Below are 22,778 nucleotides of genomic sequence, written 5' to 3'. Positions count from 1 at the left end.
TTGGGTGGAGGTGTTAGGTTGGGTGGTGGGAAAAGGGGGGAGGTGGGTTCATCTTGTGGGACACTGGTTATTTGGGTGAAAAAGTGGCACTGCCTGATCTGGCCTATGGACGTTGGACTGAGGCATGAGGCGCAGGAGCAGCTCTCAGGTCAGTGCCGGGGAGGGACTGGTGGGCTCGAGTGTGGGGGGTTTTGTTTTGTCTTGTATATAATTTGTCGGTTATTGTTTATTATATTATTATTATTTGTTTGGTAACCGGACCAGATGTCATGGTGTAGGTAGTTATTATTGTGTATATATGTATAATATGTGTGTGAGGAGAGAGGGAGCGGCTGGACCAGCAGAATAGTGAGTGCAGCTCTGGAGTATAATACAGGATGTAACTGAGGATCAGTAATGCAATGTATGTACACAGTGACTGCACCAGCAGAATAGTGAGTGCAGCTCTGGAGTATAATACAGGGTGTAACTCGGGATCAGTAATGTATGTACACAGTGACTGCACCAGCAGAATAGTGAGTGCAGCTCTGGAGTATAATACAGGATGTAACTCAGGATCAGTAATGTAATGTATATACACAGTGACTGCACCAGCAGAATAGTGAGTGCAGCTCTGGAGTATAATACAGAAGGTAACTCAGGATCAGTAATGTAATGTATGTACACAGTGACTGCACCAGCAGAATAGTGAGTGCAGCTCTGGAGTATAACACAGGATGTAACTCGGGATCAGTAATGTAATGTATGTACACAGTGACTGCACCAGCAGAATAGTGAGTGTAGCTCTGAAGCACCGTACAGATATAAGGTGTACGAGCTCCTATTCCTGTTGGCCCCGGGTCATCTCTGTGCCGTCTTGCTTAGCTGAAGTGTACCCCCCGCCCTGCTGGTCATTTGTGGTATCTTCTCAGTATTTCACCAGTCGCCTGGCTGAGCCCACCAGTGACAGATTGGCCCCCGGTGACACCGATGGCAATGACTCTGCCGCGTTGAATGTCTCGCTGGGTAATGACACCGGAATGAAGTTTCTGGAGCCGCCGCGGACCCAGCTGCAGAGCAAGTTCAATAACGTGATGACGCTCTGCGCCATGTTACCTCTACTCATCTTCACCTGCCTAAACTCCATCCTGCACCGCCGGTGAGTGGCGGATGCACCGGTGTCCTACCTGGGGCCGCACCGCCTCCTCACTGACACCCACTGCTTTCTTCTGTCCAGGATCTCCCAGAGCATTCGTATCGCCGGTAGTCTGGCCGCCATCTTCCTGGTCTTCTTGCTGACCGCCATATTTGTGAAGATCGAGTTCTCGCCCGTCACATTCTTCACCTTAACTATGATCAAGATAGTCTTCATCAACTGTGAGTGGTGGGGGAGGGTAGGGAGTGGGCCAGGCACAGGTGGGGGAGGTTAGGGGGCAGGCGCATGTGGAGAGGGTAGGGGGGTGGGCGGAGGTGAGGTAGGTTAGCGGGAGTAGGTGAGGGAGGGGAGAGAGCGAGCGTGGGGGCCAGAGGTGGTTGAGGGGAGATAGCGAGTGTGGGGGCCAGAGGTGGGTGAGGGGAAAACGAGCGTGGGGGCCAGAGGTGGGTGAGGGGAGAGAGCGTGTGTAGGGGGCGGAGATGGGGGCGGGGAGGGTAGAGAACGAGCAGGGGGGCCGGAGGTGGAGGAGGGGAGAGAGGGAGCGTGGGGGCCGGAGGTGGAAGAGGGGAGAGAGCGATGGGGGCGCGTAGAGGAGAGATCGAGCATGGGGGCCGGAGGTGGGGGCGGAGAGGGTGAGCATGGGTTAGCGGGGAGGCGAAAGAGTAAGGGCAGAGAGGGAGTGAGTGGGGGCGGCTAGGAAAGAGAGTGGGGGGGCCGATGGTGGGGAGGGGAGAGAGTGAGCGGGGGGCCAGGGAGGGGAGAGAGCGAGCATGGGGGTCGGAGGTGGCTGAGGGGAGAGAGCGAGCATGGGAGCCGGAGGTGGGTGAGAGGAGAGAGCGAGCGTGGGGGCCGGAGGAGGTGAGGGAGGGGAGAGAATCAAAGTGGGGGCCGGAGGTGGGTGAGGAGAGAGAACAAGCGTGGGGGTGGGGAGGGGAGAGAGCGAGCATGGGGTCGGGGTCGGGGGCGGGGGAGGGGAGAGAGCGAGCATGGGGGCCGGAGGTGGGGGCGGGGGAGGGGAGAGAGTGAGCGGGGGGCCGGAGGTGGGGGCGGGGAGAGCGGTGGGGACGAGAAGGGAAGGAGTGAGCAAGGGGCTGGAGGTGGGGGCAGGGAGGGGAGAGAGTGAGGGTGGGGACGGAGAGGGGAGAGAGCGAGCGTGGGGGCCGGAGGTGGGAGGAGGGGAGGGAGCGAGCGTGGGGGCCGGAGGTGGAGGAGGGGAGTGAGCGAGCGTGGGGGGCCGGAGGAGGGGAGAGAGCGAGCGTGGGGGCCGGAGGTGGGAGGAGGGGAGAGAGCGAGCGTGGGGGCCGGAGGTGGGAGGAGGGGAGAGAGCGAGCGTGGGGGCCGGAGGTGGGAGGAGGGGAGAGAGCGAGCGTGGGGGCCGGAGGAGGGAGGAGGGGAGAGAATGAGCGTGGGGGCCGGAGGAGGGGAGAGAGCGATCATGGGGGCCGGAGGTGGGTGAGGGGAAAGCCAGCGTGGGGGGCCAGAGGTGGGTGAGTGGAGAGAGCGGAGGTGGGGGCGGGGAGGGTAGAGAGCGAGCAGGGGGGCCGAAGGTGGGGGCAGGGAGGGGAGAGAGTAAGGATGGGGGAGGGGAGAGAGCAAGCGTTGGGGCGGGGAGAGAGCGAGTGTGGGGGCCGGAGGTGGAGGAGGGGAGAGAGCGAGCGTGGGGACCGGAAGTGGAGGAGAGGAGAGAGCGAGCGTGGGGGTGGGAGGAGGGGAGAGAGCGAGCGTGGGGGCCGGAGGTGAGAGGAGGGGAGAGAGCGAGTGTGGGGGCCGGAGGTGGGAGGAGGGGAGAGAGCGAGCGTGGGGGCCGGAGGTGGAGGAGGGGAGTGAGCGAGCGTGGGGGGCCGGAGGAGGGGAGAGAGCGAGCGTGGGGGCCGGAGGTGAGAGGAGGGGAGAGAGCGAGCGTGGGGGCCGGAGGTGGGAGGAGGGGAGAGAGCGAGCGTGGGGGCCGGAGGTGGAGGAGGGGAGTGAGCGAGCGTGGGGGGCCGGAGGAGGGGAGAGAGCGAGCGTGGGGGCCGGAGGTGGGAGGAGGGGAGAGAGCGAGCGTGGGGGCCGGAGGAGGGAGGAGGGGAGAGAGCGAGCGTGGGGGCCGGAGGAGGGAGGAGGGGAGAGAGCGAGCGTGGGGGCCGGAGGAGGGGAGAGAGCGATCATGGGGGCCGGAGGTGGGTGAGGGGAGAGAGTGAACTTGGGGGAGGGGAGAGAGTGAGGGTGTGAGCATGGGGGAGGGGAGAGAGTGAGCGTGGGAGCTGGGAGGGGAGAGAGTGAGCGGGGGGGGGCGGAGGTGGGGGAGGGGAGAGAGTGAGCGGGGGGCCGGGGAGGGGAGAGAGCAAACATGGGGGCCGGAGGTGGGTGAGGGGAGAGAGCAAGCGTGGGGGCCGGAGGAGGTGGGGGGGGGAGAGAGTGAGCTGGGGGCCGGGGAGGGGAGAGAGCAAACATGGGGGCCGAAGGTGGGTGTGGAGAGAGAACAAGCGTGGGGGTGGGGAGGGGAGAGAGCGAGCATGGGGGAGTGGAGAGAGGGTGGGGAGGGGAGAGCGCGAGCATGGGGGGCGGGGAGGGGAGAGAGTGAGCGGGTGGTCGGAGATGGGGGCGGGGAGTGGAGAGTGAGTGGGAGGCCAGAGGTGGGGGCGGGGAGAGCGAGCGTGGGGGCCAGAGATGGAGGAGGGGAGAGAGCGAGCGTGGGGACCGGAGGTGGAGGAGGGGAGAGAGCGAGCGTGGGGGCCGGAGGTGGAGGAGGGGAGAGAGCGATCGTGGGAGGTGGAGGAGAGGGGAGAGAGTGAGCATGGGGGCGCGTTGGGGAGAGAGCGAGCATGGGGGCCGGAGGTGGGGGCGGAGAGGGTGAGCGTGGGAGCGCGTAGGGTGGAGAGCGAGCAGGGGTGCCGGAGGTGGGGGCAGGGAGGGGAGAGAGTGAGGATGGGGGAAGGGAGAGAGTGAGTGGGAGACCAGAGGTGGGGGAGGGGAGAGAGCAAGCGTTGGGGCGGGGAGAGAGCGTGTTTGGGGGCCGGAGGTGGAGGAGGGGAGAGAGCGAGCGTGGGGACCGGAGGTGGAGGAGAGAGCGAGCGTGGGGACCGGAGGTGGAGGAGAGGAGAGAACGAGCGTGGGGGCCGGAGGTGGGAGAAGGGGAGAGAGCGAGCGTGGGGGCCGGAGGTGGGAGAAGGGGAGAGAGCGAGCGTGGGGGCCGGAGGTGGAGGAGGGGAGTGAGCGAGCGTGGGGGCCAGAGGAGGGGAGAGAGCGATCGTGGGGGCTGGAGGTGGAGGAGAGGGGAGAGAGCGAGCATGGGGGCCAGAGGAGGGGAGAGAGCGATCGTGGGGGGTGGAGGAGAGGGGAGAGAGCGAGCATGGGGGCGTGCGCGTAGGGGAGAGCGCGAGCATGGGGGGCGGGGGAGGGGAGAGAGAGTGGGTGGTCGGAGATGGGGGCGGGGAGGGGAGAGCGGTGCGGGCGAGGAGGGGAGAGAGTGAGCTAGGGGCTGGAGGTGGGGGCGGAGAGGAGAGAGTGAGCTAGGGGCTGGAGGTGGGGTGGAGAGGGGAGAGAGTGAGCAGGGGGCCGGAGGTGAGGGCGGGGTGGTGAGAGGGTAAGCGTGGGGGCGGAGAGGGGAGAGAGTGAGCAGGGGGCCGGAGGGGAGGGCGGGAAGGTGAGAGGGCGAGCGTGGGGGCTGGAGATGGGTGAGGGGAAAGAGCGAGCATGGGGGCCGGAGGTGGGTGAGGGGGGAGAGCGTGCGTGGGGGCTGTAAGTGGGGGTGGGGAGGAAGAGGGGGAGCGGAGGAGGTGAGGGAGGGGAGAGTGAGCGTGGGGGCCAGAGGTGGGTGCGGGGAGCGAGCAAGCGTGGGGGCCGGAGTTGGGTGCGGGGAGAGAGCGAGCGTGGGGGCCAGAGGTGGGTGAGGAGAGAGAACGTGGGGGCCGGAGGTGCGGGCGGGGGGTGGAGCTGCCGCTCGGTCCGTTCTTGACCTCTTGGGTGTCTCCGCAGCCTTCGGCGCTCTGCTCCAGGGCAGTCTCTTTGGATTGGCCGCACTCTTCCCAGCAAGTTACACAGCTCCGATTATGAGCGGTCAGGGTCTGGCGGGAACGTTCGCTGCGTTCTCCATGATCTGCGCATTGGCCAGTAAGTACGGACCCTCGATCATCTGTGGGGGTAAATAAGCCCCCAGTATAATTCCTCAGTGGGGTGTTACAATAATCCACCCCTCACCCGGTATAATCCCTCAACATGGCGGGGCTATAATCCGGTGTTCTCTGTTCCCGCAGGCGGCTCGGCGCTGGAGGACAGTGCATTCGGATACTTCATCACAGCCTGCGCCGTCATCCTCCTCGCTCTCCTCTCCTACTTGGCACTCAATAAACTGGTGAGTGTCGGGGGCTTTATATGTCCTGGAGGTTATAGGGTGAATATGGACCCTGTCCTGATGACAGCTGATGAGCGTGTTACAGTATTGCAGTGCAGATGCTTTACACTGCAGCACATCTGTCACATGACTTGGTAATGTGCTCCCAGCAACCTTTGCTCTGGCTCTGTTCCATCCACACTGAAGTTAGGATGAGTTCTCAGCCTCATTACTGTCACTAACAACAAGTAGAGATCTTGTAACTTCTGACGACACAGCTCACATGTGGGATTGAAGTCGGGGGTCCCTAATCTACGGGGGTTCCCGGTCCGATACTCACATCACACATCATTGCAGGAGTTCTACCAGTTCTACACCGTGGAGAATCTACGGAGCGCTGCCATAAACAGCACTGCCAATGATGTGGAGCTGAAGAAGGACCTGCTGCAGGCGGGTGAGGAGAGAGCAGTCCGTAGGGGAGGGGCTAATGTGCGGAGGAGGGGCTAATGTGCGGGAAAGGGGCTAATGTGCAGGGTGTGGGAAGGGTAATGGGCAGGGCATGGGTGGTGCTAATGTGCATGGGAGGGGATAATATGTTAAGGCGGGATGGGGGAGTTGCACTAGTCTGTGACGTGGGAGGGGTAGTTTTCTTTCTCTGGGGTATATAATGTTGTTGCTCCAATCAGGTGACCACAGGGTGGAGTCCGGGGTCAGGACGAGTGAGAAACAGTCTATCATCGGAATCCTGAAGAAAGTGAGTTCCCGTCCCCTTGTCTTCTTTCCCCCCTCGTCTCCTTGTCTTCTTTCCCCCCTCGTCTCCTTGTCTTCTTTCCCCCCTCGTCTCCTTGTCTTCTTTCCCCCCTCGTCTCCTTGTCTTCTTTCCCCCCTCGTCTCCTTGTCTTCTTTCCCCCCTCGTCTCCTTGTCTTCTTTCCCCCCTCGTCTCCTTGTCTTCTTTCCCCCCTCGTCTCCTTGTCTTCTTTCCCCCCTCGTCTCCTTGTCTTCTTTCCCCCCTCGTCTCCTTGTCTTCTTTCCCCCCTCGTCTCCTTGTCTTCTTTCCCCCCTCGTCTCCTTGTCTTCTTTCCCCCCTCGTCTCCTTGTCTTCCCCCCCCTCGTCTCCTTGTCTTCCCCCCCCCTCGTCTCCTTGTCTTCCCCCCCCCTCGTCTCCTTGTCTTCCCCCCCCCTCGTCTCCTTGTCTTTTTTTCCCCCCCTCGTCTCCTTGTCTTTCCCCCCCCCCTCGTCTCCTTGTCTTTTTTCCTCCCCTCGTCTCCTTGTCTTTCCCCCCCCCCCCCTCGTCTCCTTGTCTTTTTTCCTCCCCTCGTCTCCTTGTCTTTTTTCCTCCCCTCGTCTCCTTGTCTTTTTTCCTCCCCTCGTCTCCTTGTCTTTTTTCCTCCCCTCGTCTCCTTGTCTTTTTTCCTCCCCTCGTCTCCTTGTCTTTTTTCCTCCCCTCGTCTCCTTGTCTTTTTTCCTCCCCTCGTCTCCTTGTCTTTTTTCCTCCCCTCGTCTCCTTGTCTTCCCCCCCCCCTCGTCTCCTTGTCTTTCCCCCCCCTCGTCTCCTTGTCTTTTTTCCTCCCCTCGTCTCCTTGTCTTTTTTCCTCCCCTCGTCTCCTTGTCTTTTTTCCTCCCCTCGTCTCCTTGTCTTTTTTCCTCCCCTCGTCTCCTTGTCTTTTTTCCTCCCCTCGTCTCCTTGTCTTTTTTCCTCCCCTCGTCTCCTTGTCTTTTTTCCTCCCCTCGTCTCCTTGTCTTTTTTCCTCCCCTCGTCTCCTTGTCTCCCCCCCCCTCGTCTCCTTGTCTTCCCCCCCCCCTCGTCTCCTTGTCTTTCCTCCCCCCCTCGTCTCTTTGTCTTTTTTCCTCCCCTCGTCTCCTTGTCTTTTTTCCTCCCCTCGTCTCCTTGTCTTTTTTCCTCCCCTCGTCTCCTTGTCTTTTTTCCTCCCCTCGTCTCCTTGTCTTTTTTCCTCCCCTCGTCTCCTTGTCTTTTTTCCTCCCCTCGTCTCCTTGTCTTTTTTCCTCCCCTCGTCTCCTTGTCTTTTTTCCTCCCCTCGTCTCCTTGTCTTTTTTCCTCCCCTCGTCTCCTTGTCTTTTTTCCTCCCCTCGTCTCCTTGTCTTTTTTCCTCCCCTCGTCTCCTTGTCTTTTTTCCTCCCCTCGTCTCCTTGTCTTTTTTCCTCCCCTCGTCTCCTTGTCTTTTTTCCTCCCCTCGTCTCCTTGTCTTTTTTCCTCCCCTCGTCTCCTTGTCTTTCCCCCCCCCTCGTCTCCTTGTCTTTTCCCCCCCCCTCGTCTCCTTGTCTTTTTTTCCCCCCCTCGTCTCCTTGTCTTTTTTCCCCCCCCCTCGTCTCCTTGTCTTTTTTCCCCCCCTCGTCTCCTTGTCTTTTTTCCTCCCCTCGTCTCCTTGTCTTTTTCCCTCCCCTCGTCTCCTCGTCTCCCCCCCCCCCCCCCCTCATCTCCTTGTCTTCTTTCTCCCCCCCTCGTCCCCATAACGGTCCGTGTCTGGCTCTAGATCTGGGTGCTGGCGCTCTCCGTCTGCCTCGTCTTCACCGTCACCATTGGGATTTTCCCGTCCGTCACCGCAGATGTCAAGTCCACCATCGCCGGCGACTCCGAGTGGGGTAAGGGAAGCGCAATGGGAATGAATTACCCACAATTCCTACTCCTGTTTTGTGACTGTGGGAGAGGAGCCATGCAATGTAATACAGGAGATGGGGTGTGGCCCCACGGTCATGTGACCTGTATAGTATAAGACCCCCAACCAGCAGCAACAGAGCTTGGGGCCCTGATAATCCCCCCGACACCTCATGTGACCCCTGTCTGCTGTTCACAGGGAAATACTTCATCCCGGTGTCGTGTTTTCTGCTCTTCAACCTGATGGACTGGGCCGGACGGAGCCTGACCACCCTGGTCATGTGGGTGAGTATGAGGGAGGCCGCGATGCTCTGCAGAGGTCAGTGGTGTAATAATCTGCAGGATATATCACTGTGTCTATGAGGAAGAGGTGTAATAATCTGCAGGATATATCACTGTGTGAGGAGAAGGTGTAATAATCTGCAGGATATATCACTGTGTCTGAGGAGGAGGTGTAATAATCTGCAGGATATATCACTGTGTGAGGAGAAGGTGTAATAATCTGCAGGATATATCACTGTGTCTGAGGAGGAGGTGTAATAATCTGCAGGATATATCACTGTGTCTATGAGGAAGAGGTGTAATCTGCTGGATATAATAATCTGCAAGATATATCACTGTGTCTATGAGGAGAAGGTGTAATAATCTGCAGGAGATATCACTGAGGAGGTGGAGGTGTAATAATCTGCAGGATATATCACTGTGTCTATGAGGAGAAGGTGTAATAATCTGCAGGAGATATCACTGTGAGGAAGTGGAGGTGTAATAATCTGCAGGATATATCACTGTGTCTATGAGGAAGAGGAGTAATAATCTGCTGGATATATCACTGTCTATGAGGAAAAGGTGTAATAATCTGCAGGATATATCACTGTGTCTATGAGGAAGAGGTGTAATAATCTGCTGGATATAATAATCTGCAAGGTATATCACTGTGTCTATGAGGAGGAGGTGTAATATTCTGCAGGATATATCACTGTGTATGAGGAGGAGGTGTAATAATCTGCAGGATAGATCACTGTATGTCTGTGAGCAAGAGGAGCAATGTTCTGCAGAGGTGAGTGGTGTAATAATCTGCTGGATCCAGCATGCTGTTAGAAGGTGGAATGCTCTGCAGATGTTGTGGCTGTTGCTGCCCTCTGCTGGCGGCTCGGTGTAGTGACGGCCTCGTATTGTTCCTGCAGCCCGGTAAGGACAGTAAGCTGCTGCCCATCATGGTGGCCGCCCGCCTGCTCTTCCTGCCGCTCTTCATGCTGTGTAACGTGATGCCTCGCAGTTATCTGCCAGTCTTGCTGGCCCACGACGCCTGGTACATCTGTATCATGGTGCTGTTCGCCTTGTCCAACGGCTACCTGGCCAGTCTCTGCATGTGCTTCGGCCCCAAGTAAGTACACCGGCCTCCTAAATCAGCCGCGCTGTGCCCTCATACATGGCAGAGGGTTGGCACTAGGGGGCGCTCTCTGTCCTCATGCTGTGGGGGGGGGGCCCTCTCTGTCCTCATTCTCTGGGGGTGATGGTGGGGGGCTCTCTTTGTCATTCTCTGGGGGTGGCGGTGGGGGGCGCTCTCTGTCCTCATTCTCTGGGGGTGGTGGTGGGGGGGCGCTCTCTGTCCTCATTCTCTGGGGGTGGTGGTGGGGGGCGCACTCTGTCCTCATTCTCTGGGGGTGGTGGTGGGGGGCGCTCTCTGTCCTCATTCTCTGGGGGTGGTGGTGGGGGGCGCTCTCTGTCCTCATTCTCTGGGGGTGGTGGTGGGGGGCGCTCTCTGTCCTCATTCTCTGGGGGTGGTGATGGGGGGTGCTCTCTGTCCTCATTCTCTGGGGGTGGTGGTGGGGGGCGCACTCTGTCCTCATTCTCTGGGGGTGGTGGTGGGGGGCGCTCTCTGTCCTCATTCTCTGGGGGGGGTGGTGGGGGGCGCTCTCTGTCCTCATTCTCTGGGGGTGGTGGTGGGGGGCGCTCTCTGTCCTCATTCTCTGGGGGTGGTGGTGGGGGGTGCTCTCTGTCCTCATTCTCTGGGGGTGGTGGTGTGGGGCGCTCTCTGTCCTCATTCTCTGGGGGTGGTGGTGGGGGGCGCACTCTGTCCTCATTCTCTGGGGGTGGTGGTGGGGGGCGCTCTCTGTCCTCATTCTCTGGGGGTGGTGGTGGGGGGGCGCTCTCTGTCCTCATTCTCTGGGGGTGGTGGTGGGGGGGCGCTCTCTGTCCTCATTCTCTGGGGGTGGTGGTGGGGGGGCGCTCTCTGTTCTCATTCTCTGGGGGTGGTGGTGGGGGGGCGCACTCTGTCCTCATTCTCTGGGGGTGGTGGTGGGGGGCGCACTCTGTCCTCATTCTCTGGGGGTGGTGGTGGGGGGCGCTCTCTGTCCTCATTCTCTGGGGGTGGTGGTGGGGGGGCGCTCTCTGTCCTCATTCTCTGGGGGTGGTGGTGGGGGGGCGCTCTCTGTCCTCATTCTCTGGGGGTGGCGGTGGGGGGCGCTCTCTGTCCTCATTCTCTGGGGGTGGTGGTGGGGGGGCGCTCTCTGTCCTCATTCTCTGGGGGTGGTGATGGGGGGTGCTCTCTGTCCTCATTCTCTGGGGGTGGTGGTGGGGGGCGCACTCTGTCCTCATTCTCTGGGGGTGGTGGTGGGGGGCGCTCTCTGTCCTCATTCTCTGGGGGTGGTGGTGGGGGGCGCTCTCTGTCCTCATTCTCTGGGGGTGGTGGTGGGGGGCGCTCTCTGTCCTCATTCTCTGGGGGTGGTGATGGGGGGTGCTCTCTGTCCTCATTCTCTGGGGGTGGTGGTGGGGGGCGCACTCTGTCCTCATTCTCTGGGGGTGGTGGTGGGGGGCGCTCTCTGTCCTCATTCTCTGGGGGTGGCGGTGGGGGGCGCTCTCTGTCCTCATTCTCTGGGGGTGGTGGTGGGGGGGCGCTCTCTGTCCTCATTCTCTGGGGGTGGTGGTGGGGGGCGCTCTCTGTCCTCATTCTCTGGGGGTGGTGGTGGGGGGGGCGCTCTCTGTCCTCATTCTCTGGGGGTGGCGGTGGGGGGCGCTCTCTGTCCTCATTCTCTGGGGGTGGCGGTGGGGGGGCGCTCTCTGTCCTCATTCTCTGGGGGTGGCGGTGGGGGGGCGCTCTCTGTCCTCATTCTCTGGGGGTGGTGGTGGGGGGCGCTCTCTGTCCTCATTCTCTGGGGGTGGCGGTGGGGGGGCGCTCTCTGTCCTCATTCTCTGGGAGTGGCGGTGGGGGGGCGCTCTCCGTCCTCATTCTCTGGGGGTGGCGGTGGGGGGGCGCTCTCCGTCCTCCTTCTCTGGGGTGGCGGTGGGGGGGCGCTCTCCGTCCTCCTTCCCTGGGGGTGGCACTCTCCATCCTCCTCTGGGGGGCGCTCTCTGTTCTCCTTCTCTGGGGGGGGGCGCTCTCTGTTCTCCTTCTCTGGGGGGGGGCGCTCTCTGTTCTCCTTCTCTGGGGGTGGCGGTGGGGGGCGCTCTCTGTCCTCATTCTCTACGGGTGGCGGTGGGGGGGGCGCTCGCTGTCCTCCTTCTCTGGGGGGGGCGCTCTCTGTCCTCCTTCTCTGGGGGGGGGCACTCTCTGTCCTCCTTCTCTGGGGGGGGCACTCTCTGTCCTCCTTCTCTGGGGGGGGGCGCTCTCTGTCCTCCTTCTCTGGGGGGGGGCGCTCTCTGTCCTCCTTCTCTGGGGGGGGGGCGCTCTCTGTCCTCCTTCTCTGGGGGGGGGGCGCTCTCTGTCCTCCTTCTCTGGGGGGGGCGCTCTCTGTCCTCCTTCTCTGGGGGGGGGGCGCTCTCTGTCCTCCTTCTCTGGGGGGGGGGCGCTCTCTGTCCTCCTTCTCTGGGGGGGGGGCGCTCTCTGTCCTCCTTCTCTGGGGGGGGTGCTCTCTGTCCTCCTTCTCTGGGGGTGGCACTTTCCGTCCTCCTTCTCTGGGGGTGGCGCTCTCTGTCCTCATTCTCTAGCGGTGGGGTGGCGCTCTCTGTCCTCATTCTCTAGCGGTGGGGGGCGCTCTCTGTCCTCATTCTCTGGGGGTGGTGGTGGGGGGCGCTCTGTCCTCATTCTCTGGGGGTGGTGGGGGGCGCTCTCTGTCCTCATTCTCTGGGGGTGGTGGTGGGGGGCGCTCTCTGTCCTCATTCTCTGGGGGTGGTGGTGGGGGGCGCTCTCTGTCCTCATTCTCTGGGGGTGGTGGTGGGGGGCGCTCTCTGTCCTCATTCTCTGGGGGTGGTGGTGGGGGGCGCTCTCTGTCCTCATTCTCTGGGGGTGGTGGTGGGGGGCGCTCTCTGTCCTCATTCTCTGGGGGTGGTGGTGGGGGGCGCTCTCTGTCCTCATTCTCTGGGGGTGGTGGTGGGGGGCGCTCTCTGTCCTCATTCTCTGGGGGTGGTGGTGGGGGGCGCTCTCTGTCCTCATTCTCTGGGGGTGGTGGTGGGGGGCGCTCTCTGTCCTCATTCTCTGGGGGTGGTGGTGGGGGGCGCTCTCTGTCCTCATTCTCTGGGGGTGGTGGTGGGGGGCGCTCTCTGTCCTCATTCTCTGGGGGTGGTGGTGGGGGGCGCTCTCTGTCCTCATTCTCTGGGGGTGGTGGTGGGGGGGCGCTCTCTGTCCTCATTCTCTGGGGGTGGTGGTGGGGGGCGCTCTCTGTCCTCATTCTCTGGGGGTGGTGGTGGGGGGCGCTCTCTGTCCTCATTCTCTGGTGGTGGGGGGCGCTCTCTGTCCTCATTCTCTGGGGGTGGTGGTGGGGGGGCGCTCTCTGTCCTCATTCTCTGGGGGTGGTGGTGGGGGGGCGCTCTCTGTCCTCATTCTCTGGGGGTGGTGGTGGGGGGGCGCTCTCTGTCCTCATTCTCTGGGGGTGGTGGTGGGGGGCGCTCTCTGTCCTCATTCTCTGGGGGTGGTGGTGGGGGGCGCTCTCTGTCCTCATTCTCTGGGGGTGGTGGTGGGGGGGCGCTCTCTGTCCTCATTCTCTGGGGGTGGTGGTGGGGGGCGCTCTCTGTCCTCATTCTCTGGGGGTGGTGGTGGGGGGCGCTCTCTGTCCTCATTCTCTGGGGGTGGTGGTGGGGGGCGCTCTCTGTCCTCATTCTCTGGGGGTGGTGGTGGGGGGCGCTCTCTGTCCTCATTCTCTGGGGGTGGTGGTGGGGGGCGCTCTCTGTCCTCATTCTCTGGTGGTGGGGGGCGCTCTCTGTCCTCATTCTCTGGGGGTGGTGGTGGGGGGGCGCTCTCTGTCCTCATTCTCTGGGGGTGGTGGTGGGGGGGCGCTCTCTGTCCTCATTCTCTGGGGGTGGTGGTGGGGGGGCGCTCTCTGTCCTCATTCTCTGGGGGTGGTGGTGGGGGGCGCTCTCTGTCCTCATTCTCTGGGGGTGGTGGTGGGGGGCGCTCTCTGTCCTCATTCTCTGGGGGTGGTGGTGGGGGGGCGCTCTCTGTCCTCATTCTCTGGGGGTGGTGGTGGGGGGCGCTCTCTGTCCTCATTCTCTGGGGGTGGTGGTGGGGGGCGCTCTCCGTCCTCATTCTCTGGGGGTGGTGGTGGGGGGCGCTCTCCGTCCTCCTTCTCTGGGGGTGGCGCTCTCCGTCCTCCTTCTCTGGGGGTGGTGGTGGGGGGGCGCTCTCCGTCCTCCTTCTCTGGGGGTGGTGGTGGGGGGCGCTCTCTGTCCTCATTCTCTGGGGGTGGTGGTGGGGGGGCGCTCTCCGTCCTCATTCTCTGGGGGTGGTGGTGGGGGGCGCTCTCCGTCCTCCTTCTCTGGGGGTGGCGCTCTCCGTCCTCCTTCTCTGGGGGTGGTGGTGGGGGGGCGCTCTCCGTCCTCCTTCTCTGGGGGTGGTGGTGGGGGGGCGCTCTCCGTCCTCCTTCTCTGGGGGTGGCGGTGGGGGGGCGCTCTCTGTCCTCATTCTCTGGGGGTGGTGGTGGGGGGCGCTCTCTGTCCTCATTCTCTGGGGGTGGTGGTGGGGGGTGCTCTCTGTCCTCATTCTCTGGGGGTGGTGGTGGGGGGCGCTCTCCGTCCTCCTTCTCTGGGGGTGGCGCTCTCCGTCCTCCTTCTCTGGGGGTGGTGGTGGGGGGGCGCTCTCCGTCCTCCTTCTCTGGGGGTGGCGGTGGGGGGGCGCTCTCCGTCCTCCTTCCCTGGGGGTGGCACTCTCCATCCTCCTCTGGGGGGCGCTCTCTGTTCTCCTTCTCTGGGGGGGGGCGCTCTCTGTTCTTCTCTGGGGGTGGCGGTGGGGGGCGCTCTCTGTCCTCATTCTCTAGCGGTGGGGGGGCGCTCTCTGTCCTCATTCTCTACGGGTGACGGTGGGGGGGGCGCTCTCTGTCCTCCTTCTCTGGGGGGGGGCGCTCGCTGTCCTCCTTCTCTGGGGGGGGGGGCGCTCTCTGTCCTCCTTCTCTTGGGGGGGGGCGCTCTCTGTCCTCCTCTGGGGGGGGGACGCTCTCTGTCCTCTGGGGGGGGACGCTCTCTGTCCTCCTCTGGGGGGGGGGGCGCTCTCTGTCCTCCTTCTCTGGGGGGGGGACGCTCTCTGTCCTCCTTCTCTGGGGGTGGTGGTGGGGGGCGCTCTCCGTCCTCCTTCTCTGGGGGTGGCGCTCTCCGTCCTCCTTCTCTGGGGGTGGTGGTGGGGGGGCGCTCTCCGTCCTCCTTCTCTGGGGGTGGTGGTGGGGGGGCGCTCTCCGTCCTCCTTCTCTGGGGGTGGCGGTGGGGGGGCGCTCTCTGTCCTCATTCTCTGGGGGTGGTGGTGGGGGGCGCTCTCTGTCCTCATTCTCTGGGGGTGGTGGTGGGGGGTGCTCTCTGTCCTCATTCTCTGGGGGTGGTGGTGGGGGGCGCTCTCCGTCCTCCTTCTCTGGGGGTGGCGCTCTCCGTCCTCCTTCTCTGGGGGTGGTGGTGGGGGGGCGCTCTCCGTCCTCCTTCTCTGGGGGTGGCGGTGGGGGGGCGCTCTCCGTCCTCCTTCCCTGGGGGTGGCACTCTCCATCCTCCTCTGGGGGGCGCTCTCTGTTCTCCTTCTCTGGGGGGGGGCGCTCTCTGTTCTTCTCTGGGGGTGGCGGTGGGGGGCGCTCTCTGTCCTCATTCTCTAGCGGTGGGGGGGCGCTCTCTGTCCTCATTCTCTACGGGTGACGGTGGGGGGGGCGCTCTCTGTCCTCCTTCTCTGGGGGGGGGCGCTCGCTGTCCTCCTTCTCTGGGGGGGGGGGCGCTCTCTGTCCTCCTTCTCTTGGGGGGGGGCGCTCTCTGTCCTCCTCTGGGGGGGGGACGCTCTCTGTCCTCTGGGGGGGGACGCTCTCTGTCCTCCTCTGGGGGGGGGGGCGCTCTCTGTCCTCCTTCTCTGGGGGGGGGACGCTCTCTGTCCTCCTTCTCTGGGGGGGAGCGCTCTCTGTCCTCCTTCTCTGGGGGGGGGGGGGCGCTCTCTGTCCTCCTTCTCTGGGGGTGGCACTTTCCGTCCTCCTTCTCTGGGGGTGGCGCTCTCTGTCCTCATTCTCTAGCGGTGGGGGGTGCTCTCTGTCCTCATTCTCTAGCGGTGGGGGGGGGCGCTCTCTGTCCTCCTTCTCTGGGGGGGGCGCTCTCTGTCCTCCTTCTCGGGGGGGGGGGGGCGCTCTCTGTCCTCCTTCCCTGGGGGTGGCACTTTCCGTCCTCCTTCTCTGGGGGTGGCGCTCTCTGTCCTCATTCTCTAGCGGTGGGGTGGCGCTCTCTGTCCTCATTCTCTAGCGGTGGGGGGCGCTCTCTGTCCTCATTCTCTGGGGGTGGTGGTAGGGGGCGCTCTCTGTCCTCATTCTCTGGGGGTGGTGGTGGGGGGCGCTCTCTGTCCTCATTCTCTGGGGGTGGTGGTGGGGGGCGCTCTCTGTCCTCATTCTCTGGGGGTGGTGGTGGGGGGCGCTCTCTGTCCTCATTCTCTGGAGGTGGTGGTGGGGGGCGCTCTCTGTCCTCATTCTCTGGGGGTGGTGGTGGGGGGCGCTCTCTGTCCTCATTCTCTGGGGGTGGTGGTGGGGGGCGCTCTCTGTTCTCATTCTCTGGGGGTGGTGGTGGGGGGGCGCTCTCTGTCCTCATTCTCTGGGGGTGGTGGTGGGGGGCGCTCTCCGTCCTCCTTCTCTGGGGGTGGCGGTGGGGGGGGCGCTCTCCGTCCTCCTTCCCTGGGGGTGGCACTCTCTGTTCTTCTTCTCTGGGGGGGGCGCTCTCCGTCCTCCTTCCCTGGGGGTGGCACTCTCTGTTCTCCTTCTCTGGGGGGGGGCGCTCTCTGTCCTCCTTCTCTGGGGGGGGGGGGGGCGCTCTCTGTCCTCCTTCTCTGGGGGGGGGCGCTCTCTGTCCTCCTTCTCTGGGGGGGGGCGCTCTCTGTCCTCCTTCTCTGGGGGGGGGGCGCTCTCTGTCCTCCTTCTCTGGGGGGGCGCTCTCTGTCCTCCTTCTCTGGGGGGGGGGGGGCGCTCTCTGTCCTCCTTCTGGGGGGGGGGGGCGCTCTCTGTCCTCCTTCTCTGGGGGGGGGGGCGCTCTCTGTCCTCCTTCTCTGGGGGGGGGCGCTCTCTGTCCTCCTTCTCTGGGGGGGGGGCGCTCTCTGTCCTCCTTCTCTGGGGGGGGGCGCTCTCTGTCCTCCTTCTCTGGGGGGGGGCGCTCTCCGTCTTCCTTCTCTGGGGGTGGCGCTTTCCGTCCTCCTTCTCTGGGGGTGGCGCTTTCCGTCCTCCTTCTCTGGGGGTGGCGCTCTCTGTCCTCATTCTCTAGCTGTGGGGGGCGCTCTCTGTCCTCATTCTCTAGCGGTGGGGGGGGCGCTCTCTGTCCTCCTTCTCTGGGGGTGGTGGTGGGGGGCGCTCTCTGCCCTCATTCTCTGGGGGGGGAGGGGGCGCTCTCTGCCCTCATTCTCTGGTGGGGGAGGGGGCGCTCTGTCCTCCTTCTCTGGGGGGGGGGGCGCTCTGTCCTCCTTCTCGGGGGGGGGGGGGGCGCGCTCTTTGTCCTCCTTCTCTGGGGGTGGCACTTTCCGTCCTCCTTCTCTGGGGGTGGCGCTCTCTGTCCTCATTCTCTAGCGGTGGGGTGGCGCTCTCTGTCCTCATTCTCTAGCGGTGGGGGGCGCTCTCTGTCCTCATTCTCTAGCGGTGGGGGGCGCTCTCTGTCCTCATTCTCTGGGGGTGGGGGTGTGGGGCGCTCTCTGCCCTCATTCTCTGGGGGTGGCGGTGTGGGGCGCTCTCTGCCCTCATTCTCTGGGGGTGGCGCTCTCTGTCCTCCTTCTCTGTGGGGGGTGCTCTCTGTCCTCCTTCTCTGTGGGGGGTGCTCTCTGTCCTCCTTCTCTGTGGGGGGTGCTCTCTGTCCTCCTTCTCTGTGGGGGGTGCTCTCTGTCCTCCTTCTCTGTGGGGGGCGCTCTCTGTCCTCCTTCTCTGGGGGTGGCACTTTCCGTCCTCCTTCTCTGGGGGTGGCGCTCTCTGTCCTCATTCTCTAGCGGTGGGGTGGCGCTCTCTGTCCTCATTCTCTAGCGGTGGGGGGCGCTCTCTGTCCTCATTCTCTAGCGGTGTGGGGCGCTCTCTGCCCTCATTCTCTGGGGGTGGCGGTGTGGGGCGCTCTCTGCCCTCATTCTCTGGGGGTGGCGGTGTGGGGCGCTCTCTGCCCTCATTCTCTGGGGGTGGCGGTGTGGGGCGCTCTCTGCCCTCCTTCTCTGGGGGTGGCGCTCTCTGTCCTCCTTCTCTGTGGGGGGTGCTCTCTGTCCTCCTTCTCTGTGGGGGGTGCTCTCTGTCCTCCTTCTCTGTGGGGGGTGCTCTCTGTCCTCATTCTCTAGCGGTGGGGGGCGCTCTCTGTCCTCATTCTCTGGGGTTGGCGGTGTGGGGCGCTCTCTGTCCTTCTCTGTGGGGGGTGCTCTCTGTCCTCCTTCTCTGTGGGGGGTGCTCTCTGTCCTCCTTCTCTGTGGGGGGTGCTCTCTGTCCTCCTTCTCTGTGGGGGGTGCTCTCTGTCCTCCTTCTCTGTGGGGGGTGCTCTCTGTCCTCCTTCTCTGTGGGGGGTGCTCTCTGTCCTCCTTCTCTGTGGGGGGTGCTCTCTGTCCTTATTCTCTGGGCGTGGCGCTCTCTGTCCTCCTTCTCTGGGGTGGCGCTCTCTGTCCTCCTTCTCTGGGGTGGCGCTCTCTGTCCTCCTTCTCTGGGGTGGCGCTCTCCGTCCTCCTTCTCTGGGGGTGGCGGTGGGGGGGTGCTCTCTGTCCTCATTCTCTAGCGGTGGGGGGCGCTCTCTGTCCTCCTTCTCTGTGGGGGGCGCTCTCTGTCCTCCTTCTCTGTGGGGGGTGCTCTCTGTCCTTCTCTGGGGTGGCGCTCTCTGTCCTCCTTCTCTGGGGGTGGTGGTGGGGGGCGCTCTCTGTCCTCATTCTCTGGGGGGGGTGGTGGTGGGGGGCGCTCTCTGTCCTCATTCTCTAGCGGTGGGGGGCGCTCTCTGTCCTCATTCTCTAGCGGTGGGGGGCGCTCTCTGTCCTCATTCTCTGGGGGTGGTGGTGTGGGGCGCTCTCTGTCCTCATTCTCTGGGGGTGGTGGTGGGGGGGCGCTCTCTGTCCTCATTCTCTGGGGGTGGTGGTGGGGGGCGCTCTCTGTCCTCATTCTCTGGGGGTGGTGGTGGGGGGCGCTCTCTGTCCTCATTCTCTGGGGGGGGTGGTGGTGGGGGGCATTCTCTGTCCTTCTCTGGTGTTGGCAGCAGGGGGCGCTTTCTGTCCTCATTCTCTGGGGGTGGTTGTGGGGGGCGCTCTCTGTCCTCATTCTCTTGGGGTGGTGGTGGGGGGCGCTCTCTGTCCTCATTCTCTAGCGGTGGGGGGCGCTCTCTGTCCTCATTCTCTGGGCGTGGCGGTGGGGGGCGCTCTCTGTCCTCCTTCTCTGTGGGGGTCGCTCTCTGTCCTCCTTCTCTGTGGGGGGCGCTCTCTGTCCTCCTTCTCTGTGGGGGGTGCTCTCTGTCCTCCTTCTCTGGGGTGGCGCTCTCTGTCCTCCTTCTCTGGGGCTGGCAGTGGGGGGGCGCTCTCTGTCCTCATTCTCTAGCGGTGGGGGGCGCTCTCTGTCCTCATTCTCTGGGCGTGGCGGTGGGGGGCGCTCTCTGTCCTTCTCTGTGGGGGGTGCTCTCTGTCCTCCTTCTCTGTGGGGGGCGCGCTCTGTCCTCCTTCTCTGTGGGGGGCGCTCTCTGTCCTCCTTCTCTGTGGGGGGTGCTCTCTGTCCTCCTCTGTGGGGGGGTGCTCTCTGTCCTTATTCTCTGGGGGTCGGGCTCTCTGTCATCCTCCTCTGGGGTTGGCAGCAGGGGCCTTTCCGTCTTCCTCTTTGGGGGGGGGGCGCTCTCTGTCCTTCTCTGTGGGGGGCGCACTCTGTCCTCCTCTGGGGGGTGCTCTCTGTCCTTATTCTCTGGGGGTCGGGCTCTCTCCCCTCATTCTCTTGGGGGGGTGGTGGTGGGGGGCGGGGGGCGTTCTCTGTCGTCCTTCTCTGGTGTTGGCAGCAGGGGGCGCTTTCTGTCCTCATTCTCTGGGGGTGGTGGTGGAGGCGCTCTCTGTCCTCATTCTCTGGGGGTGGTGGTGGGGGGCGCTCTCTGTCCTCATTCACTGGGGGGGGTGGTGGTGGTGGGGGGCGTTCTCTGTCGTCCTTCTCTGGTGTTGGCAGCAGGGGGCGCATTCTGTCCTCATTCTCTGGGGGTGGTGGTGTGGGGCGCTCTCTGTCCTCATTCTCTGGGGGTGGTGGTGGGGGGCGCTCTCTGTCCTCATTCTCTGGGGGTGGCGGTGGGGGGCGCTCTCTGTCCTCATTCTCTGGGGGTGGCGGTGGGGGGCGCTCTCTGTCCTCATTCTCTGGGGGTGGTGGTGGGGGGCGCTCTCTGTCCTCATTCTCTGGGGGTGGTGGTGGGGGGCGCTCTCTGTCCTCATTCTCTGGGGGTGGTGGTGGGGGGCGCTCTCTGTCCTCATTCTCTGGGGGTGGTGGTGGGGGGCGCTCTCTGTCCTCATTCTCTGGGGGTGGTGGTGGGGGGCGCTCTCTGTCCTCATTCTCTGGGGGTGGTGGTGGGGGGCGCTCTCTGTCCTCATTCTCTGTGGGGGGCGCTCTCTGTCCTCCTTCTCTGTGGGGGGCGCTCTCTGTCCTCCTTCTCTGTGGGGGGCGCTCTCTGTCCTTCTTCTCTGTGGGGGGTGCGCTCTGTCCTCCTTCTCTGTGGGCGGCGCTCTCTGTCATCCTCCTCTGGGGTTGGCAGCGGGGGGGCTTTCTCTGTCGTCCTTCTCTGGTGTTGGCAGCAGGGGGCGCTCTCAGTCGTCCTTTTCTGGGGGTGGTGGTCAGTACGTGATGTTGCAATCTGGCCACCATGTTGTCCTTCTCACATTCCTCACTTGTCCCTGCAGGAAGGTGAATGTGCACGAGGCGGAGACCGCCGGCGCCATCATGGCGTTCTTCCTGTCTCTGGGGTTGGCGCTCGGAGCTGGTTTCTCTTTCCTGCTGCGGATTCTGGTCTGAGTCGTCCCCTCCGAAGCCTCGCGGAGTCCTGTGCTACCTCGCCTGTACTCAGCGCTCGTCACGTGACTCATCTCTCGCTGCTGAGTCGCCCTTTATGTAATGTGTGACCGCTCCGGCACCGCTGCCGCTTTCCTCCGTTATCTCTGTTGTATCAATGAAAGTACATTTTTTGCTTTGGGCCCCGAGACAAAGGGGCCAATATTGCACAACAAGGGCCCGGACGTAATGTTAATCTCATTGCACAGGGTGAAGACTTCCTCCACAGTGGCCCTGGGGCCGTGCCTCCAGCAAACCCAACTCGTGGCCCTGGGGCCGTGCCTCCAGCAAACCCAACTCGTGGCCCTGGGGCCGTGCCTCCAGCAAACCCAACTCGTGGCCCTGGGGCCGTGCCTCCAGCAAACCCAACTCGTGGCCCTGGGGCCGTGCCTCCAGCAAACCCAACTCGTGGCCCTGGGGCCGTGCCTCCAGCAAACCCAACTCGTGGCCCCGGGCCGTGCCTCCAGCAAACCCAACTCGTGGCCCTGGGGCCGTGCCTCCAGCAAACCCAATTCGTAGCCCCGGGACCGTGCCTCCAGCAAACCCAATTCGTAGCCCCGGGACCGTGCTTCCGGCAAACCCAACTCGTGGCCCCGGGCCGTGCCTCCAGCAAACCCCGACCTGTGCCTGCAACAAACCTCATTTGTGACCCGGGGCCGAGCCTGCAGCAAACCTAATCGGTGACCCCGACCTGTGCCTCCATTATACCTCATTCGTGTCCCCAGGGCCTATGCGTGCAGTAAACCATACATGTGACCCTGGGCCTGTGCCTACAGCAAATCTCCCTGGGGCCGTGCCTGCAATAAACTACATGTGGCCCCGGTGCCGTGCCTGCAATAAACTACATGTGGCCCTGGGGCCGTGCCTGCAATAAACTACATGTGGCCCCGGTGCCGTGCCTGCAATAAACTACATGTGGCCCTGGGGCTGTGCCTGCAATGAACGCCACATGTGGCCCCCGGGCTATGCCTGCAGTAAACCTCACTGGTGGCCCCGGGGCCGTGCTTGCAGTAAACCCTACATGTGGCCCCGGGGCCATGCCTGCAGCAATCCTCCCTTGCGGCCCCAGGCCTGTGCCTGCAGTAAACTACATGTGGCCCCGGGGCCGAGCCTGCAGCAATCCTCCCTCATGGCCCCGGGGCCGAGCCTGCAGCAATCTTCCCTTGCGGCCCCAGGTCTGTGCCTGCAGTAAACTACATGTGGCCCCGTGGCTGAGCCTGCAGCAATCCTCCCTCATGGCCCCGGGGCCGAGCCTGCAGCAATCCTCCCACGGGGCCGAGCCTGCAGCAATCCTCCCTCGCGGCCCCGGGGCCGAGCCTGCAGCACTCCTCCCACGGGGCCGAGCCTGCAGCAATCCTCCCTCGCGGCCCCGGGGCCGAGCCTGCAGCACTCCTCCCACGGGGCCGAGCCTGCAGCAATCCTCCCTCGCGGCCCCGGGGCCGAGCCTGCAGCACTCCTCCCACGGGGCCGAGCCTGCAGCAATCCTCCCTCGCGGCCCCGGGGCCGAGCCTGCAGCACTCCTCCCTCGTGGTCCCGAGTTGTGCCTGCAGCAAACGCCACAAAGTGCATTACGCCCTCTTCTGTGCCAGCAGGCAGTATGCTGGCTGGTGATTGGCCGCGGGATGCTGGCTGGTGATTGATTTTCCGTGGGATGCTGGCTGGTGATTGGCTGCGGGATGCTGGCTGGTGATTTGCCGCGGGATGCTGGCTGGTGATTGGCCGCGGGATGCTGGCTGGTGATTGGCCGCGGGATGCTGGCTGGTGATTGGCCGCGTAGCCAGCACTACTATTATATGTATGGTTGTATTAGTAGTTTGGTAAGCCCCTCCCCCGCGGACCCCTGGGGCGTTTACAGTGGGAGGGGGCTGCCTTTGCGGATCTCAGTGACTTCCTATTTAGAGCTTTTTCTATTTCTTTTTTACAATTTATTTCTAAGCTGTAAGAAAAAAACCTGAACAATGTTTTTTTTTTTAATGAAACTAACAGTATTTGAGTTAAGAATTCATAAAATAATAATTTACATTTGTTTTTCATTTACAATTCTGTTCTCAGTGAGTGTGTTCTTATACATAGCAGAGCTGCAGTGTACAGCATGGGGGATAGACCTAGTGCGAGCATGATTAATAGAGAGGAGGTGGTCTTCAGACTGCAGCGGACCATGCAGCGGTTATTCATCCCATATCGGTGAAAGGCGTCGCTGGACCCTCGATCCAATCTGCGCTGGCTAATTCCGGGTACCACCCATTGACCCCTGCACAGCGCCCCCCCCAGTGTCGTCTCGAATTTACAGGTCGGTAACGAGTTGGGGTTCATAAACTGGAAGGAGGGAGTCAAGCTAAGGGTTA

The 22,778-nt window shown here is 63.1% G+C and overlaps 1 protein-coding gene across 10 annotated transcripts in view; it reads left to right on the top strand.

The window, feature by feature from the left end:
- SLC29A1 (solute carrier family 29 member 1 (Augustine blood group)) overlaps positions 1 to 22,455 on the top strand; it is a 56,828-nt gene extending 34,373 nt beyond the window's left edge. For 9 of the 10 annotated variants that reach the window (XM_073671605.1, XM_073671609.1, XM_073671610.1 and 6 more), the window contains 10 exons: positions 912 to 1,138; positions 1,217 to 1,356; positions 5,093 to 5,227; positions 5,371 to 5,468; positions 5,805 to 5,901; positions 6,134 to 6,201; positions 7,941 to 8,049; positions 8,262 to 8,347; positions 9,247 to 9,446; positions 20,286 to 22,455. In XM_073671605.1, coding sequence (XP_073527706.1) covers positions 912 to 1,138; positions 1,217 to 1,356; positions 5,093 to 5,227; positions 5,371 to 5,468; positions 5,805 to 5,901; positions 6,134 to 6,201; positions 7,941 to 8,049; positions 8,262 to 8,347; positions 9,247 to 9,446; positions 20,286 to 20,397 — 1,272 coding nt within the window. In that variant the 3' untranslated portion in view covers positions 20,398 to 22,455. Of the gene's footprint in view, positions 1 to 911; positions 1,139 to 1,216; positions 1,357 to 5,092; positions 5,228 to 5,370; positions 5,469 to 5,804; positions 5,902 to 6,133; positions 6,202 to 7,940; positions 8,050 to 8,261; positions 8,348 to 9,246; positions 9,451 to 20,285 lie in introns of those variants that run through there. The other variant, XM_073671613.1, reaches the window with a different exon arrangement.
- Positions 22,456 to 22,778: the final 323 nt, after the last annotated feature.

This window comes from Phyllobates terribilis, unplaced genomic scaffold (genome assembly GCF_046119375.1).
Source record: "Phyllobates terribilis strain yellow unplaced genomic scaffold, ASM4611937v1 Scaffold_3__8_contigs__length_932513732, whole genome shotgun sequence".
Lineage (NCBI taxonomy): Eukaryota > Metazoa > Chordata > Amphibia > Anura > Dendrobatidae > Phyllobates > Phyllobates terribilis.
The sequence above is the reverse complement of the archived record's forward strand: the minus strand, read 5'-3'. Positions and strand labels throughout refer to the sequence as shown.